This window comes from Acipenser ruthenus, chromosome 4, assembly GCF_902713425.1.
Source record: "Acipenser ruthenus chromosome 4, fAciRut3.2 maternal haplotype, whole genome shotgun sequence".
Lineage (NCBI taxonomy): Eukaryota > Metazoa > Chordata > Actinopteri > Acipenseriformes > Acipenseridae > Acipenser > Acipenser ruthenus.
The window spans coordinates 106,832,345-106,853,527 of record NC_081192.1 but is presented as its reverse complement, the minus strand read 5'-3'; the positions used below and the strand labels follow the sequence as shown (position 1 = coordinate 106,853,527).

At 42.2% G+C, this 21,183-nt stretch overlaps 1 protein-coding gene and 1 non-coding gene across 4 annotated transcripts in view; one reads left to right on the top strand and one right to left on the bottom strand.

Annotated features, from left to right (window-relative positions):
* Window positions 1-20,775, bottom strand: part of LOC117400561 (1-phosphatidylinositol 4,5-bisphosphate phosphodiesterase delta-1-like) — a 44,325-nt gene extending 23,550 nt beyond the window's left edge. The window contains exons 1-3 of one of the 3 annotated variants that reach the window (XM_034913525.2): window positions 20,530-20,775; window positions 19,322-19,714; window positions 9,449-9,613 (exon numbers count right to left, since the gene is read on the bottom strand). In XM_034913525.2, coding sequence (XP_034769416.2) covers window positions 9,449-9,613; window positions 19,322-19,352 — 196 coding nt within the window. In that variant the 5' untranslated portion in view covers window positions 19,353-19,714; window positions 20,530-20,775. Of the gene's footprint in view, window positions 1-9,448; window positions 9,614-13,153; window positions 13,378-19,321; window positions 19,715-20,529 lie in introns of those variants that run through there. The other 2 variants (XM_034913521.2, XM_034913526.2) reach the window with 2 other exon arrangements.
* On the top strand, window positions 20,016-20,138 carry LOC117400794 (U6atac minor spliceosomal RNA). The gene has a single exon (XR_004544255.3). It is a non-coding gene; the product is annotated as a U6atac minor spliceosomal RNA (small nuclear RNA).
* Window positions 20,776-21,183: the final 408 nt, after the last annotated feature.

The following is a 21,183-nucleotide window of genomic DNA, read 5'->3' as shown; positions in this document are numbered from 1 at the left end:
CTAAAAGAACCCTTTTTTTTTGCGACCCTTAGTTCACTGTATTTTTATTGTATGAGGCAAATGTGTCTACAGTAAGTGGGTCTCAATACATGGTGTGTGAAAACACTTGTGAGGTAAATACCAAGCTGCAAGTGTCCCAACAACCCTGCTCCAGTTACACAGCTCACTGGACCTCAGGCAGAAAACCTACATGGAGGCTGCGTAGTCCAGTAGTTAAGAAAGGGGCTTGGAACCAGGAGGTCCCCGGCTCACTCACTGACTCACTGCATGACCTTGAGCAAGTCACCTAACCTCCTTGTGTTCCATCTTTCAGGTGAGACGTAGTTGTAAGTGACTCTGCAGCTGATGCACACTTCACACACGTAGTTTATGTACATAAGAACATAAGAAAGTTTACAAACGAGAGGAGGCCATTCAGCCCATCTTGCTCGTTTGGTTGTTAGTAGCTTATTGATCCCAGAATCTCATCAAGCAGCTTCTTGAAGGATCCCAGGGTGTCAGCTTCAACAACATTACTGGGGAGTTGGTTCCAGACCCTCACAATTCTCTGTGTAAAAAAATGCCTCCTATTTTCTGTTCTGAATGCCCCTTTATCTAATCTCCATTTATGACCCCTGGTCCTTTTTTCTTTTTTCAAGTCAAAGAAGTCCCCCGGGTTGACATTGTCATACCTTTTAGGATTTTGAATGTTTGAATCAGATCGCCGCGTAGTCTTCTTTGTTCAAGACTGAATAGATTCAATTCTTTTAGCCTGTCTGCATACGACATGCCTTTTAAACCCGGGATAATTCTGGTTGCTCTTCTTTGCACTCTTTCTAGAGCAGCAATATCCTTTTTGTAACGAGGTGACCAGAACTGAACACAATATTCTAGGTGAGGTCTTACTAATGCATTGTAGAGTTTTAACATTACTTTCCTTGATTTAAATTCAACACTTCTCACAATATATCCAAGCATCTTGTTAGCCTTTTTTTATAGCTTCCCACATTGTCTAGATGAAGACATTTCTGAGTCAACATAAACTCCTAGGTCTTTTTCATAGTTCCCTTCTTCAATTTCACTATCTCCCATATGACATTTATAATGAACATTTTTATTGCCCGCATGCAATACTTTACACTTTTCTCTATTAAATTTCATTTGCCATGTGTCTGCCCAATTTTGAATGCGGTCTAGATCATTTTGAATGACCTTTGCTGCTTCAACAGTGTCTGCCACTCCTCCTATTTTTGTGTCGTCTGCAAATTTAACGAGTTTGCTTACTATATCAGAGTCTAAATCATTAATGTAGATTTGTGGTACACCACTGGTTACCTCACTCCATTTTGAGGTTTTTCCTCTAATCAGTACTTTCTGTTTTCTACATGTTAACCACTCCCTAATCCATGTGCATGCATTTCCTTGAATCCCTACTGCGTTCAGTTTGAGAATTAATCTTTTATGCGGGACTTTGTCAAAAGCTTTCTGGAAATCTAAATAGACCATGTCGTATGCTTTGCAGTTATCCATTTTCAATGTTGCATCCTCAAAAAAGTCAAGTAGGTTAGTTAGACATGATCTCCCTTTCCTAAAACCATGCTGGCTGTCTCCCAGGATATTGTTACCATATAGGTAATTTTCCATTTTGGATCTTATTATAGTTTCCATAAGTTTACATATAATAGAAGTCAGGCTTATTGGTCTGTAGTTACCTGGTTCAGTTTTGTCTCCCTTTTTGTGGATCGGTATTACGTTTGCTATTTTCCAGTCTGTCGGTACAACCCCTGTGTCAAGAGACTGTTGCATGATCTTGGTTAGCGGCTTGTAAATAACTTGTAAGTTGCCTTGGATAAAGGTGTCTGCTAAATAAACAAATAACTACACCATAAAATAGACTGACTGTTTACCATCGCAGATTCATTGATCTGGAACAAAGTGATACCACTGTGGTTATTCTGATTTCCACATAGACGCCATCAGCATGCTTACTGCATGTCTATAAAACACACAGGCAGGGCTTTTGTTCTGGATTCTTACTCTGGATCGATATCTGTGTTTGACAGGAGTTAAAAATACTACTATTAACTATAAAGAAAATCGTCAAGAGCAGAACATTAAAAATACTACAAGAAACTCAAACATTGTTCTTCAATAGACTTTGGCAAAACGTTTGTCATTGAACTTCATCAATGACAAAGTAGTACTTCTGAATTGTCGTGAATAAGAAATGGGCTTAGATTAAAAGCAATGTATATTCAATAAAATAAATAATAAATATAAAAATGAAATGCTCTGCAAAGATAGAATTGTAGAACGAACGGTCCAAAAGTAATTATTATTGAAGTGTCAGCCAGTGTTGGGACTGCTGACAATAGCTGTGAAGAGGAAGGAAGTGTCAGGAACACTTCCAGGTCACCATGCATTATGCTGTGGATAATGTAAGGAAGTCTGTGTGGCATCACTGAATACTGAAGCCCATTTCCTTCTTTAGAACTGTCAGGTCCCTTTCCTTTTCCAGATGGGACACGTTCCATTATCACTTTAAACCCTGTGCGCTGACAGCGGGCCTGGCTGATCTACTTCCATTATCACTCTACACCCTGTGCGCTGACAGCGGGCCTGGCTGATCTAGTTCCATTATCACTCTACACCCTGTGCGCTGACAGCGGGCCTGGCTGATCTACTTCCATTATCACTCTACACCCTGTGCGCTGACAGCGGGCCTGGCTGATCTACTTCCATTATCACTCTACACCCTGTGCGCTGACAGCGGGCCTGGCTGATCTACTTCCATTATCACTCTACACCCTGTGTGCTGACAGCGGGCCTGGCTGATCTACTTCCATTATCACTCTACACCCTGTGTGCTGACAGCGGGCCTGGCTGATCTAGTTCCATTATCACTTTAAACCCTGTGCGCTGACAGCGGGCCTGGCTGATCTACTTCCATTATCACTCTACACCCTGTGCGCTGACAGCGGGCCTGGCTGATCTAGTGCCATTATCCAAAAACATACAAGAGCACTCTGCAATTTGTTAATTGCTATGAAAATAAAAATAATAAAATAACAGAATGCACATTCACTTTAAATGTGTGCTCCTACAAAGTGATGTCCATTCATACTTGGTAAGATTTACTGAAATGATGTTGTTAACTCCTTTAATGATTTTTGCTGAAGACTGAGATTTTCCTCTCGTTCACTTCGCACTTCATATGAGCATTATCCTCGAACCTCTGCTTCTAATTATTATTATTATTATTATTATTATTATTTATTTCTTAGCAGACGCCCTTATCCAGGGCGACTTACAATCGTAAGCAAATACATTTCAAATTTTCAATTAAGTCTTGGTGGTGGCTCACTGTGGTGGGGTGCCCTGCCCCTGTGCGTATTTTGTGTTTTATGTTTTATGTGGGGTGTTATTGTTGGTGTGTATGTATTGGTGTATGGGGTATAATGTGGGCTGTGTATCATGAGTGATTTCAATATATATATATATATATTATATATATATATATATATATATATATTGCAAGACAGCAGGGAGCGGGGTTAAATGCTCCCTGGAAGAAAACATGTGTGAAAGGCACATTTGTTTAGTGTAATTGTATTTGTTATTGTTTGATTGTTTTTGCTCTACTGTTTAATTGCTTAATTATCCCCTGCACCTGGTGCTTATTATTAAATTAGAGCCAGGTGCAGGGTATAAAAGGGGAGCAGTCAGTTGCCGTCGCACGAGCCAGAGGGGGAGGAACTGCTGTGGCCCAAGTTAGAGGGGAAGGAGGTGAAGAGCCCGCCTCCACCACAGCCCCGACCACCACCACTGCGGTCCAGTCCGACGCCGCTGTGTGCGGCCCCTCGCCCCTCGCTCCTGGACACCCTTCCGGTTTGCCTGGCCCTCCCTACACTAGACCTGGAGCCCAGGAGTCTGCAGAACCTGTCACAGTTCTCCACCTGTTTCCCTGCTCCGCTCCTCCCGAACACCAAGACGTCGCTGCGCTGCTCCCAGACGTCGCTTGAGCTCCCCCTGGTCACTACTTTGCTCCCCCTGGGTGATTGGACGTCGCTACACCGGGCCCCAGCTGCAGACCTCTGCCCGCTGCTGCAACCTACAGTGCCCCGGTTGTCGCTCTGGTCGCCCCTGACAAACCAGTGGGGTCCCTCGTCGCAGGTGCGCAGTCCCTACCTGGCGTGGCCGGAACGTGGACCGGCCCACCCTCAAGTCCACCCGTGGAAGAGGGCAAAAAGGGACATTGATGGACTCGAGGGTGGGTGGTTGTGTTTTAGGGGAGGAGGTGGCCGTCGAATGGCCGGTGTCTTGAAAAGACAAGGGGGGGATATGTTTTTGCTTTATTGTTTCATTGCTTAATTATCCAGTTCTGCTTTCTATAGACAGCAGTGTGCAGTGGAGCCGGGACGCTGCTCCAGTACTGCTTTCTATAGACAGCAGGGGTGTAGTTGAGTCAGAACTCACATACTAGGCAAGCTAAGTCACATGACTCCCATCTCCTGCAGAGCTGTCTGATTCAGTCAGCAGTCCTCGTGATGCAATGAAATGAGCATGAGGAACTTCTTCTGTTATGAACTACTTCTTTAAGAAGCCTAACAATGCCGACGAAGATGAGAGCCACAGCACATTGACTACGACTGTGGACACAAACACAAATGAAGCCACTGACACGTAAAGTAAAGCATTCTGACAAGAGGGGCAAAGACACTGCGTGGAAATACTTGTAGAGATTAGATAAATGTATTACCTATTACAGGTGTTACTAGAAGAATGTGTAAATTCTTGTTTAACACAATCTATATTTTAGTGGTGTTCCGCTACCTTCAGAATTCGGACTGCACCATTGGGCTGAAGGTACAGCAGGAGCCTGCCTGGTTCACAGAGTGAGGTGGCCAGCTGAATACAAAGGGAAACGCCGCTTCCACTCACAGAGCAGTGAGCTCACAAAAAACAAACATAAAATCTGTTTGAATCATTTTTACTTATCTAGCTAATACAGTGGAAGGACACACTGCAGCAGTTACTGAATGCTTTAATCTGCAAAAAGCACAGCTACACCCAAGTTGAAAAACAAACTTCATGTGACCATGAACACTGGCAAGGATATTAAATCAATCAAATAAACTCTGCTTACTGCAGTGCCTGAAAAGAAGCGCTGTGCCCAGACCTGACAGGACGCTGGCTATACTAATGGGATACATGTATTAAAAGCAGGTTATCAGAACTGCCCTGGGGCTTGTTTCCATGGGAGCAAAAGATTAGGCAGGGCTAGCATTGGCAGATGTTGTTTTTGTAGCATTCCTACAATGTGCCCCAGAGTACTGAGCTGCGCGAGATCACTCCGCCCTTCTAGCACACTAGGAAACGTCACTGAGTGGAGCCAGGCATTGTACAGGGATCTCTCTGACATGCACACAAGGGTCTGGCCGGATAGGTCTTATCAAACTGCGGGGCACTAGCTAATCTGAACAGAGAACCATTTCAATTGTGTTCTTGTAGTAAAAAAACAAAACAGAAAGCTGCCTGAATTAATCTATCCAGAACACAGGCATAAACCCTGGAGCTGTCCTAACCCATATGAAAAAGTAATCTATCCAGAACACAGGTCTAAACCCTGGAGCTGTCCTAACCCATATGAAAAAGCAATCTATCCAGAACACAAGTATAAACCCTGGAGCTGTCCTAACCCATATGAAAAAGTAATCTATCCAGAACACAGGTCTAAACCCTGGAGCTGTCCTAACCCATATGAAAAAGCAATCTATCCAGAACACAGGCATAAACCCTGGAGCTGTCCTAACCCATATGAAAAAGCAATCTATCCAGAACACAAGCACAAACCCTGCAGCTGTCCTAACCCATATGAAAAAGTAATCTATCCAGAACACAGGCATAAACCCTGGAGCTGTCCTAACCCATATGAAAAAGAAATCTATCCAGAACACAGGTCTAAACCCTGGAGCTGTCCTAACCCATATGAAAAAGCAATCTATCCAGAACACAAGCATAAACCCTGGAGCTGTCCTAACCCATATGAAAAAGTAATCTATCCAGAACACAGGCATAAACCCTGGAGCTGTCCTAACCCATATGAAAAAGAAATCTATCCAGAACACAAGCATAAACCCGGGAGCTGTCCTAACCCATATGAAAAAGCAATCTATCCAGAACACAGGCATAAACCCTGGAGCTGTCCTAACCCATATGAAAAAGTAATCTATCCAGAACACAGGTCTAAACCCTGGAGCTGTCCTAACCCATATGAAAAAGTAATCTATCCAGAACACAGGCATAAACCCTGGAGCTGTCCTAACCCATATGAAAAAGAAATCTATCCAGAACACAAGCATAAACCCGGGAGCTGTCCTAACCCATATGAAAAAGTAATCTATCCAGAACACAGGCATAAACCCTGGAGCTGTCCTAACCCATATGAAAAAGCAATCTATCCAGAACACAGGTCTAAACCCTGGAGCTGTCCTAACCCATATGAAAAAGCAATCTATCCAGAACACAAGCATAAACCCTGGAGCTGTCCTAACCCATATGAAAAAGCAATCTATCCAGAACACAAGTATAAACCCTGGAGCTGTCCTAACCCATATGAAAAAGCAATCTATCCAGAACACAAGCATAAACCCTGGAGCTGTCCTAACCCATATGAAAAAGGAAATCTATCCAGAACACAAGCATAAACCCTGGAGCTGTCCTAACCCATATGAAAAAGGAAATCTATCCAGAACACAAGCATAAACCCTGGAGCTGTCCTAACCCATATGAAAAAGCAATCTATCCAGAACACAAGCATAAACCCTGGAGTTGTCCTAACCCATATGAAAAAGGAAATCTATCCAGAACACAAGTATAAACCCTGGAGCTGGGGAACTTTTCCACAATTTGAATAAATAGAGCTAAGTGCCGATTCCGCTGTCAGTCTGACTATCACAATAAGCAAAGCAGCTGCAGGCTTTGCTGTGCTGTGAATGGGATCCTAATGCCTCATTTGCACTGCCTGGCGCTACAGGCTTCAGCTGCTCAAATGAAAACAGTGCTTCAGTGCCCCCACCCCCACCCCACTCCCCCACTTCCTTTGTAGCCAGTCTGGCTCCATCGAGCAAGAGATAGACACCTGAGCAGATAGCCATGGAAACAGCCCGTTCTGTTGCCGTGGTAGCCGTAGCTAGGAGATCCAGGCAGTGGAAACACCCTGTTCTGTTGCCGTGGTAGCCGTAGCTGGGAGATCCAGGCAGCGGAAACACCCTGTTCTGTTGCCATGGTAGCCATAGCTAGGAGATCCAGGCAGCGGAAACAGGGCACTAGTTTATTCAAACTGTACCTGTCGTTGCAGGGCGAGAATGGCAGAAATGTCACTTTTCCTGTAATGAAGGATATTGGTATATGATACTGAAGATACTGAGATTGAAGAAGGGAACTATGAAAAAGACCTAGGAGTTTATGTTGACTCAGAAATGTCTTCATTTAGACAATGTGGGGAAGGTATAAAAAAGGCCAACAAGATGCTCGGATATATTGTGAGAAGTGTTGAATTTAAATCAAGGGAAGTAATGTTAAAACTTTACAATGCATTAGTAAGACCTCACCTAGAACATTGTGTTCAGTTCTGGTCACCTTGTTACAAAAAGGATATTGCTGCTCTAGAAAGAGTACAAAGAAGAGCAACCAGAATTATCCCGGGTTTAAAAGGCATGTCGTACGCAGACAGGCTAAAAGAATTGAATCTATTCAGTCTAGAACAAAGAAGACTACGCGGCGATCTGATTCAAACATTCAAAATCCTAAAAGGTATAGACAATGTCGACCCAGGGGACTTTTTTGACCTGAAAACAGAAACAAGGACCAGGGGTCACAAATGGAGATTAGATAAAGGGGCATTCAGAACAGAAAATTGGAGGCACTTTTTTACACAGAGAATTGTTAGGGTCTGGAACCAATTCCCCAGTAATGTTGTTGAAGCTGACACAATGGGATCCTTCAAGAAGCTGCTTGATGAGATTCTGGGATCAATAAGCTACTAACAACCAAACAAGCAAGATATGTTTGTATATTCTTATGTTCTTATGATAGCTGGTGTGCACCAGGGCACTCTATTGTGAATGCTAGTATACAGTATGCAACACTAAATGTTGACCCTGCAGCATCACAATGTACTACAAGAACTCAGTCCAGCTTTCCATCACCCACTATGCTACCATGGAAACACACCCCGTTTGTTATTTTCAGATTTAAGGAAGACAATAAGTAAGATCTGGCTGGAAGAGAAGGGCGTGTGCGAATCCATCTGCTCTTTGGTTCAAGCAGCTTGTCTTCAAAGTGAAAACGGGGCATTGCCTTGTGATGTTAAATTAAGAGGATGGGAATGAAAAAGTGCCTCCAATTTCTCTACAGACAAAAAAATAGGTATCAATCCTTGTGCTGTATGTAGCACCTGCAAGCCTTACTAATGCTATGGTGTGTCACAGTACATCATGTTTGAGTCTCCTGAAGTACGTGAAGCAGCATTACAACAGCCTGTCTTCACTTTGGTGCTGCCCTAATGTAAAATCAAACTGTACTGGAAACTAGAATGAGTCAGCCTCATAAACGTCTTATTTTCAAGTTTTAATAGAAATATGTGCTGGTGCCTTTTTTCTTGTTGACATTAAGCATGGATTTCGATTTAGAGTAGAATAGAGAGGAAAGAAAATCACCTTGTCTCTGTTGTTTTGCATGTTGTTTGCAGGATGAAGAGTGAAGACACTCTTCAGACACTACAGGTAAGTAACCGAGCCAATCCTGCTGCCAATGCCAATACTGGCGGAGAACGATTACTAGTATTATTATTTCTTTATTTAGCAGACGCCTTTATCCAAGGCCACTTAGAGACTTACAATAACGTCTCACCAGAAAGACGGAGCACAAGGAGGTTAAGTGACTTGCTCAGGGTCACACAGGGAGTCAGTGGTGGAGCCTGGATTTGAACCGGGGGCCTCCTGGTTAAAGCCCTTTTCTTTAACCACTGGACCACACAGCCTCCTATCCAATTCATACTGCGTCCATTGGAACAGCTATGCTCTGAATGCACTGCTTTTGTTATGAAGTCCCAAGATCACAAATCACTAAGCAACCAGCTCAATTAGCCTCATGACATCTAGCTCAAACATTTCTCATGCCAGCCAATCTCAGGAAACCAGGAAGCAAGGCTTTTTGTATGGTATCTGTGATAAGGAACTTCAATGCATTCTCCGTTATTGCACCACAAAGAAAACTCTATTTGATTAATAATAATACAAATCCCCACATAAGCAGACAGCACGTTTCAAAGTGCATCCACAGCAGCTGTGTTATCTGCAAGCAGGCTGCTATATGGACAGCTGTGTTATCTGCAAGCAGGCTGCTATAGGGACTGCTGTGTTATCTGTAAGCAGGCTGCTATAGGGACAGGTGTGTTCATGCTTACAGGTGTGCTTGTCAGGGCTGCTCAGCAACTTCTTGGAGTCGTGCCAGATGGTTTTGCAGTCGTCCTGCAGCTTGTAGAAGCGAAGCTTCTTCCAGGACTTGGACTTCACTTTGTGGAGCTTGCTGCCCTTCAGAAGGAACTGCAGATCCTCATCATCCTGTAACCCTATAGAGAGACACAGAGAGGGGCTGTTACCAGCGGTCTGGGCTGCTTCATGTTATTTCTGAGTTAGCTGCTGCAGGGCGCAAAATAACCGACGGCACCGGTGGCAACTGCCGAAGTGCCGCAATGCCTGTCAAATTTAAAAACATTTATGGCACAAACCTGCTCAGCACCAGCACATCTGATCTCAACCCATTCACAACCCTGCTCAGTGTCAGCACATTATTATTATTATTATTATTATTATTATTATTATTATTATTATTATTATTATTATTATTATTATTTCTTAGCAGACGCCCTTATCCAGGGCGACTTACAATTGTTACAAGATATCACATTATACATTATTTCACATTATACATACATCACATTATTTTTACATACAATTACCCATTTATACAGTTGGGTTTTTACTGGAGCAATCGAGGTAAAGTATCTTGCTCAAGGGTACAACAGCAGTGTCCCCCACTGGGGATTGAACCCACAACCCTCCGGTCAAGAGTCCAGAGCCCTAACCACTACTCCACACTGCTGCCCACATTTGATCCGCAACCCATTCACAACCCTGCTCAGCACCAGCACATCTGATCACAACCCATTCACAAACCTGCTCAGCGTCAGCACATCTGATCCACAACCCATTCACAACCCTGCTCAGCGCCAGCACATCTGACCCGCAACCCATTCACAAACCTGCTCAGCACCAGCACATCTGATCATAACCCATTCACAAACCTGCTCAGCGTCAGCACATCTGACCCGCAACCCATTCACAAACCTGCTCAGCACATCTGACCCGCAACCCATTCAACCCTGTTCAGCGTCAGCACATCTGATCCACAACCCATTCACAAACCTGCTCAGTGTCAGCACATCTGATCACAACCCATTCACAAACCTGCTCAGCACCAGCACATCTGATCCACAACCCATTCACAAACCTGCTCAGCGTCAGCACATCTGACCCACAACCCATTCACAAACCTGCTCAGCACATCTGATCCACAACCCATTCACAAACCTGCTCAGCACATCTGATCCACAACCCATTCACAAACCTGCTCAGCGCCAGCACATCTGATCCACAACCCATTCACAAACCTGCTCAGCATCAGCACATCTGACCCACAACCCATTCACAAACCTGCTCAGCACATCTGACCCGCAACCCATTCACAAACCTGCTCAGCGTCAGCACATCTGACCCACAACCCATTCACAAACCTGCTCAGCACATCTGACCCGCAACCCATTCACAAAACTGCTCAGCACATCTGACCCGCAACCCATTCACAAACCTGCTCAGCACCAGCACATCTGACCCACAACCCATTCACAACCCTGTTCAGCGCCAGCACATCTGATCACAACCCATTCACAACCCTGTTCAGCGCCAGCACATCTGATCACAACCCATTCACAACCCTGTTCAGCGCCAGCACATCTGACCCACAACCCATTCACAAACCTGCTCAGCGTCAGCACATCTGACCCGCAACCCATTCACAAACCTGCTCAGCACCAGCACATCTGACCCGCAACCCATTCACAACCCTGCTCAGCGCCAGCACATCTGACCCGCAACCCATTCACAACCCTGCTCAGCACCAGCACATCTGATCACAACCCATTCACAACCCTGCTCAGCATCAGCACATCTGATCACAACCCATTCACAACCCTGCTCAGCATCAGCACATCTGATCACAACCCATTCACAACCCTGCTCAGCACCAGCACATCTGATCACAACCCATTCACAACCCTGCTCAGCGCCAGCACATCTGGCCCGCAACCCATTCACAACCCTGCTCAGCACCAGCACATCTGACCCGCAACCCATTCACAAACCTGCTCAGAGCCAGCACATCTGATCTACAATTTGTAAGGTATGTTGTTACACACGTTTTGTACTGTAATTGCTTTGGCAATACTGCTGATGTTAGTCATGCCATAAAGCATCTTTGAATTTGAATGAGAGAGAGAGAGAGAGAGAGAGAGAGAGCGAGAGAGAGAGAGAGAGAGATGCGTATTGTATTTGTTTAGTTTACGTTAAAGTGCTTAATTTATATATTTTAAAAAAATACATTTTTAAACCATGTTTACTTTAATATGTTCTACAAGAACGTGCTTGATTGTAAATTATATGAATAATGACGTCAAAATGTAATTTTTCAGTCTGAATCTGATACTTGCGTGGCATTTTATTTACTGGTTTTAGCGAACGCTAATGATTTTCCTAATTCTAATTACTTCACGTTACCATTTTGAAGCCTATAAAAAGATAAACCCAAGTTTAGCTGTCTATCTTTTTATCCACTTACTTCATTTTTACAATGGGATTTATAATGTTATTTGTAAACGTGTGTCGCTTAATGTAGGGACACCCTGTTTGAAGCTTTTTTTATTTATTTATTTTTTTATCAAGCTACTTTCAAAAAGACCATTCTTATACTGCCTGAATACTAAAGGAAAACGTTGTTTTTACATTTGTATATGTTGTTGTTGTTCTTCAGAAACACGAAGTCAGTAAACTATGTTAGCTTGTATAACAATACTGTGGTTGTGTTCAATTCTAAATCATAAAACATATTCACCCCCCTCACTAAAGAAAAGGTCATCCTAGCAACATTTTACAAATTGACCCTCAATCCACAAATCGTGGAGCTAAACACTATGTTTGTTAACGAGCCTCATGTGTGATTTTATCAGGGTGGTCCATCTGGTAAAATGAGAAGTTGTGAAGTCATTTCATAATTTCTTTTTCTAGTACAAAGTAAAGTTCAGATTTGCTTCTCAAAGTGGTCGCAGACCGTCACTTTTGTAATAACGCATAGGGAGACATCGCATACAGAGTCAGTCAGCAATTATTATTTTAATTTAATATGCAGAGACCAATTCCCAGAATTAGCATTGACAGCAGGGATCACATTGACCAAAGTGTAAACAAACTACCGGGCCTGCAGAGAGAACGAGATTCGAGAACAAGAGGCTTGCTTGAGGGGATAGACAACAACAATGCAGACGGACATTGGGAAACTCCCTGCAAAATCTAAAAGGAAGGAGATGGTTTCAGAGCAATCTCCGTTTGTAAAATTCAAATGAAAATCGAACTTTATTTTTATTTTTATTACAGCGGTTAACAAACTATAAAATAGCAGCAATAAGCAGGCAGCCCTTAAAAGTATGCTTCTGTATGCCATGTTCATGTCACTTCTGTTGCAATACTTAAAGAGCTGGGAAAATACATAAATAAAAATCATTCTGCCGCTGTGATGCATCGTAATGGAATTACAAAACTATTTCCAGCCTGTGTACCGAAACTTGTCTGTATTGGGAAACAACGTGATACTATTGGAATCCACTGACAGAGCCAAGCAGCCCATATTATAAATTTTTTTATTTAATTGAAACCCCCGTAAATTCAAGAACAGCCCAGCTGAACTGTGAAGCACACCGGGTTTTCCACAGTCCAGGCTTTCAGTCAAATCGCAGCTCTCCGAGTCAATACGGTTATGCTCTTTAGTTTCAAGTACTCACCTAGTCTCTCTCTATTCTCGTGAGCCACTTTCCTGATGTTCTCTTGCAGAACATTTTCCTCCGATTTGTTTTTTTTCGGTTGTCGCTGTATACATTGCATTGCAAACTATCTGTGTCGTCTATTTTTATCGAGTGAAACGTATACGACATGGACTGTTGTTTTGTTCCACGAAAACTAATGAAACAGTCAGTCTTGCTCAGGACCAGTGACGTGTTTTTTTCCCCCTGTCTTGCTGGGCGTGTGTTTTCCTCGGATTACAGTAAATAGCTGTCTGCGCATATCATTTACACTACAGTGGAGCGCGCGCGTCTTAATTTAAGATTAATTTAATCGTGTATGCTAACCAGACAGATAATGCGCGGTCAGGATGTGATCATCTTTTCAATTTCTACACTTCTATACCTCCGCCTGCCAGCTGCTACATGGAAATAAGACCTGCACAGCAGTTTGATCCATTCCTGATTTTACTGTGAGTTTAGGAAGACACATCTGTGTTTGTCACTGCTGAGCAAGCTCCTAGTCAAACCTGGCATGGGTGGAACTGCGATAGGAGTCTTATTTCCATCCCTGTGCTACCTGCGTGGCTTATAGTAATCCCCTGGACATGAATCTCTCCTTCCTGTTAATAATAATAATAATAATAATAATACACACCCAGCTGGGCATAATAAAGCTGTAATTCTATCAAGGGTTTCTGGTGACATATAAATCAAGAGAGCGCTAGCGCCAGTGATTTCTCAGTGTCATCAGAAACCAGAGTTAAGGGAATTCATTATTTGTACTTTTTTGTTGCCTTCACTTATTATATGCATGTGTTAATTATGACTGGTAGGGTTCGCAACAACAGATAGAAACGAAGCAGGACACTCGTCTGTTTAAAATAGGTTTGTATTGCGTGATGTTTATTTACACTAGTGTGAACGAGGGTTACTAAAGGGAAGCAGTACAAGGTAATAAAATGCAAGTTACAGTAAATGCCGTTGTTTTATCCTCCTACACATTCTGGGAGTGTGTATAGTCCAGCCAGCCTGAATTTCGAACTCCCCCATTCACCTCAGCAAGCGAGCAGATTCACTTCATCTTTTCTGTGGCACTGGCACCACACCGCCAGCAATTAATGGTAAGAAGAAATTCACAACTAGAAGTAATATATCTGTATCTATCCATCTATGAGTCACCCCTCCCTACCCCATCCCTCCTCAGCTTCTGAGAAGAGAGACCTTGCTCTGGTCACCCTTCTTTCCAGTGCAGCCTGGCATGCTTCATTGCATGCAGTCATTAGAAACACTGTATGTGAAAAGCGCTGTATTCACACAGTGTGTGTGACAAGCTTGTTGGAGTTCCAGCTCTGACCAGTGCTGGCCTATCCTGGCCACAGCTGATCTCGTGCACATTTCCACAGGCCTTGCTGGTCACACTGGCATGTAGCTAAACTTGTAGTCAGTAAATGGTTCTTCGAATACTTCAGAATTAATTGCTGCTGTTTCTAGGGTGGGCCACTCTTCTTTCTATATACAGTACATACTGATTATCCAGGAAGAAACCACCAAATATTTGTTGCAGTTCTGGTTTGTCAGGAGCTGCAGTTGTAGGAGTTTAAGCAGGTAAAGAAGAGAAGCCCCTCCCCCTCCCCATGATGCACTGGGAACTAGGATGTCTTGTCCATATTGCCTCTATACCACAGCAGGCAGTGCTAGTAAGTGATGAAGCCTCACTGAAAGAATGAATGCATATTTTAAATATACATGTCAGGTTCATTTTTGGAATGTTTCCCCCTCCCCTCCCCCAATGCTCGGATATATTGTGAGAAGTGTTGAATTTAAATCAAGGGAAGTAATGTTAAAACTCTACAATGCATTAGTAAGACCTCACCTAGAATATTGTGTTCAGTTCTCGTCACCTCGTTACAAAAAGGATATTGCTGCTCTAGAAAGAGTGCAAAGAAGAGCAACCAGAATTATCCCGGGTTTAAAAGGCATGTTGTATGCAGACAGGCTAAAAGAATTGAATCTATTCAGTCTTGAACAAAGAAGACTATGCGGCGATCTGATTCAAACATTCAAAATCCTAAAAGGTATTGACTGTCAACCCAGGGGACTTATTTGACCTGAAAAAAGAAACAAGGACCAGGGGTCACAAATGGAGATTAGACAAAGGGGCATTCAGAACAGAAAATAGGAGGCACTTTTTTACACAGAGAATTGTGAGGGTCTGGAACCAACTCCCCAGTAATGTTGTTGAAGCCGACACCCTGGGATCCTTCAAGAAGCTGCTTGATGAGTTTCTGGGATCAATAAGCTACTAACAACCAAACGAGCAAGATGGGCTGAATGGCCTCCTCTCGTTTGTGAACTTTCTTTTGTTCTTATGTTGTTTAAATGTACTGCGGTAAGCACAAGGCAGTTATTGTATTTCAACACATTTTCTGTCCACACGTTTATAGGAGGCTGTGTGGTCCAGTGGTTAAAGAAATGGGCTTGTAACCAGGAGGTCCTCGGTTCACTCACTGCGTGACCTTGAGTGAGTCACTTAACCTCCTTGTGCTCCGTCTTTCAGGTGAGACGTAGTTGCAGCTGATGCATAGTTCACACACCAAATAAACAAATAAAATAATAATAATGCTTAGGCTGTTAGGATTTACGCAGTTGATGCGGAGAACCTAGTAACATGATCACAGTTCAATTGCAAAAAAGTGTGCTGCATCCAAAGTTTAATATTAACTAAGCACAGTGCCAGAAATGCCACATAGGCTCTCTAAGCCAGCAAGTAGAATGTTATGGTTTACGGTATCAAAAGGTCCAGTAAAACTACTATAGAAAGAGCACCCGAGTCAGAAGCCACTCTTAATTGGGTTGTGGCATGAATTCCCATCTCTACACTGATGACACTCAGATTTACTTGCAAAATAAACCTGACATTGAAGTGGCTGTTTCTGTGCTTATTAATTGTTCCTTAGTGCTCCGTCTTTCTGGTGAGACGTTGTTGTAAGTGACTCTGCAGCTGATGCTGATGCATAGTTCACACACCCTAGTCTCTTTAAGTCACCTGGATAAAGGAGTCTGCTAAATAAATAAACAACAATAACAATAATAATAATAATAATAATAATAAATAATAATAATAATAATAATAAACTGGTCTGGGTATTTTTAAATCATTAATGGATAAAGACCTGGGTAAAAAAGGTAGTGCTGACCAATTAAGAAAACTGGTTAATTTAAGTAATTGAGAACTCAGGTGGCGCGTAACCCAGAAGACGGATCTCCCCTGCAGCAGCTTATCGAGTCGGAGACAGAATAGTCTTTCAATAAAGCAAATCAACAGGCCGACTCGATTTGAAAACAATGATTGGCGCCCTCTTGTGTTGAAAGCTGTACAGCACATTCCCTCCTGCAGAGGGAGTTGGTGTAACAATGAAGACATCAGTATTTATTGTGAGCCAGTAAACATTGTTTTTGTACAATGACCTTGTTATTACACACCAGGACCACAGAGTCAGAATGAGACGTTGTGTTGCCAGTATACAGCATGTAACATGAGAAGCTACTGTATATAGCAAATATGAGCACGAGGAGTTCCATGTAAAAACACTGTCAACCTGATCTGTGCAATAACATTAACCCTTTCAGTCCTGAATTACTGGATGAATATACAATTCAAGAAGGAACTCCTTTATGAAGCCTGAGAACACGACAAAAACAAACCACGTTTTACACATATTTCAGTAAATTGTGAGTATTTTAACTGTAAACAGCACGAAGATGAGGAGGGCCCTCCCACCTGGCCTGAAGGAGTCCATTCACCTTCACAGCACAGGAATTACAACTGCATTAATTTGCTGCGAGTCAAGTCCACACTACATAACCGATCTCGAGAACCGTACTCGAAACCGCTCTAATTAATGCAGCTCAAAGCGTCCACACTATGCATTTAAACCGTATTAGTTGCATTTAAGCCATCTTAAAAGTGCTAAATACGGTTTGCGTCCACACTACGCAGCATTTAATACCGGGAGGTAGTCTCGAGTCCGGTTCTAATTAGATCACATCAGGTAGTGCGGTTTATCACAAGTGTGGACGCTGTAATACCAAACTACATTGTTTTGTGTATCCTCCAATATCCCAAAATGCTTTGTGCTATGTTTGGCGAAATACTCGGAGCAGGCGCCTGAAGGACTTGCTATCAGTGTACACTCCGCACTAGGTGTTCATTTATGCTTCAAAAAACTCTGTCAGGACATCTCTGTTAAACTAGTGGGGAAAATAACAAAAACACAGCGTTAAATTAGGCGACTGCAAAAATGAAATGCGAGTTAAAAGTAGGATCGGGGATGAACAAATCACGTAATTTGTCAGCTCTGTTTGAAATAAAATTAAGAGGACCAGAATTAGGCTCAGGCAAGACATGAAGGTAAAAACAAATACTGTGTTTTGTAATTAACAGCTTTTTCTTAGTTTAATTATAAAACAGAATCAGCTGAATTTGTTTAAAAGGGACTTCATCTGATTAAAAATAAAACCTGAAAACGTCAAGCCCTACTTGTGTGTGTGTGTGTGTGTGTGTGTGTGTGTGTTCGGATTTACTTTTTCCACAATACTTGTTATATTTCATTTACGCAATATGCACCTCTGTTAATATGGGGCATTACACATTATTTTAAAATAAAATACAGTGCATGGTGGGATACTATCGTATTAATTCCCACGGTTCGTTGCGCTGTTGGGAATTGTAACTGAACTATTCTAATGGTGTGTGGACACAATAAGCCCGACTAAACATGAAACGGTACTTCAGGCCCTGTCCGCACTACATAACCGATCTCGAGAACCGTACTCGAAACCGCTCTAATTAATCCAGCTCAAAGCGTCCACACTGAAGTACCGTTTCATGTTTAGTCAGGCTTATTGTGTCCACACACCATTAGAATAGTTCAGTTACAATTCCCAGCAGCACAACGAACCGTGGGAATGAATACGATCGTATCCCACCATGTACTCTATTTTATTTTAAAATAATGTGTTATGCCCCATATTAACAGAGGTGCATATTGCGTAAATGAAATATAACAAGTATTGTGGAAAATGTAAATCCGAAAACACACAAGTAGGGCTTGAAGTTTTCAGGTTTTATTTTTAATCAGATGAAGTCCCTTTAAACAAATTCAGCTGATTCTGTTTTATAATTAAACTCAGAAAAAGCTGTTAATTACAAAACAGTATTTGTTTTTACCTTCATATCTTGCCTGAGCCTAATTCTGCCCCCCCATTTTAAAAGCTAGCTCCGCCCCTGGGTATAACCATGGCACGCCTGAACAATAGCCCCAGGCTCTTTCATGAGGGTGAAAGGTTTGACGTAGTGAACGAACCAGTTCCAGGAAAAAACATCTCCTCGATCCAGTACCAACAAGCTGGACAAGAACACAGTGCCGGCCCTCGCGCGACAGACACTGCCAGGTTAATTATACAGGCTTTCCTTAATTCAGGGCACTGCCTGGGTGTGTGCAACATTCACCCACAATGATGACAAGACGAGCAAGATGTTGACACTCCTCAAACTTACATACCCTAATCTAGCAACTCCACGAAAAACAGTATTGCAGTTTTTTTTTCTTTAGCATTTTAAATCTAACTCGACTGGATCATCGATGCAATTCCATCGATGTTTTATATTTAACCCATGAAACCGTTTTAAACCATTCTAGAACCTCACAGTTTATGCTTAAAAGTTTAAACTCATTTTAGAAATCCTCTAGGAAACACTGGTCATGTCACTACTACAGTATTAACAGCAGATTCAAATTGCGCGTCTATTGCAGTAAATGTTTTATCCTGATTTACCAAACTTGTGCTCAATTTATGGTACAGGACTGGCATTTGGTACAGGACGGGACACCGGGACGAGCAAGGGTAACAGGATCCATCCCTACATGTAATGTCGCATAATCACTCAAGAGCCGTTTCCTCGTTGTACCCATCCAGTGTGGCATGACAAGCAATGAGAACCATGCCATTGTATTCCAATTCGGAGCCTACACACATTCCATGTCAAACACGGACTCGTTTTAATTATGACAAAACAATATACAAGGTGGGTTTTGTATCAGCGGTTATTTCAAAGCGAAATTAGAAATCAGAAAAAACTAAACAAAAACAAAAACAAAAACTTACTGTGCCCATTCGCGTTGCTGTTTAATTCCATCGTGCTGGAGTCCTTTTCGGGAGACAAGTCAAAAGCGCACTTTGGGGTGGGAATAAGAGAATCTCAGAAATAGAAGTCACGATCTAATCCTCATCCATAAAACACAGTTGCAACAACCTGGTGCAGTCAAGCAACGACCCGCTTCGTTATTGAACACAGCACGGGACGCGATGTTTCTCAGCAGTATCTCGACCAGCCTCTTTCTCACATCTCCAGTACAGTCATCTCAGTGTGATCCACAAGGTCCACACCCATCGATACCATTGCTACGTTGCCGCCTTCTTGTGTCAGCGGAGAAACGATTCACAGCATCAGCAGAGTGGCTTCTAGACCTCTGCATACAGGACGTGTAAAGAACTGGACTATATCGAAAAAAAAAAGAAATAAAAAATACAGGGGACGTTTTCAAAGTTTGTGAATCTTTTATAAAAACCAAATAATAATAATAATAATAATAATAATAATAATAATAATAAATCTCAACTAAATAAACTAAAACAAAACCATGATCATGAACTATATTTTAAATAAACATGTATAAAAAATGTATACCTTTAAACAACCATTCATACGTATAAGGGATATATTTATATACAAAGAGAAAGGATATCAATCATGTTTCAGCCTAGCACATACATAATTTAAACACCACTTAATATACTGATACCCTATGAAAGGAGTTTAGCACTCCCCTTGACAAGGATGGAAGAGGTCCTTGTGGCCTTCAACACACATACGGTTAAGGCTTTGCCACTTACTTCGTGGCATCTCTAACTACGACTACGACGACTACTACTACTACTACTACTACTACTACTACTACTACTACTACTACTACTACTACTACTACTACTACTACTAATAATAATAATAATAAATTACCCTAAACTACATTCACCTACTCATTGGTAAATTGCAAGAGCAGGTATTCAGTGAGGTAAATAGTTATCATTGTTTAACAGTTACATTATTTTCACTGTACAGACAGACACACCCCATCTTAGTTATTTGCCCCCGGTTCTTAGATACCGCTTCAAAACGTAGGGATGTAACCGCTGACGTCGCCTACACAAACACACTATGTGTTGTGCAGTTGTGAGCGTGCTGCGGCCACAACCCTAGCTTTTGTTCATTTAGTAATCAGGGAATGTACTTTTTTTTTTCTTTGATCACATACCTGTATTATTCAGGCAGGTGACTGTTTTGGTCAGGATTTGTTTGCATCCTTTCTAGGTATGTAGCGTGTTCCAACTTGAATATAACTTCTTTCAAAAAGGCACACAGGAGGTAGACGCTTGCAATTAAAAAGCATTTCGTTATTTAAAAAAGTGCTTAGCTTATAAAAAGTTCAAACATAATATAAACCTACAAACCAACTCTGTTAGCGTCTTCCAAACTTGTTTGGTAAGTGACGGACACGCCCTCCCTGCAAACTAATTACCATCCCTTTTTATACTGCGCGTGCACAGAATGAATGATTGCCTTGTTCCCACAAGTGCGCTCCCGAAAGTGTCTCAGCTCTGCATTGCTCAATGGAACCTGCAAACCCAAAACATCTATAGCCACCAATGCAGATGAGCCCGGCTCTTTTGCATAGTGCTTAAGAATATTGGCAGTGTACTGCTTAATAATATACAGTAAGAATATCACCTAATGCACCATTCTTACAATATTATTATACTGTTATTCATAACATTGTCAATGCTTGTTGGTAAAAAGTGAAATTAAGAAAGATTTCCAAAACTATTCATCGAGTAGCGAGCTGAATCGGCTTTGAAATCCCTTGTCCCAGTGTGCACAACATTCTTATACAATATTTTCTTCTATGTGA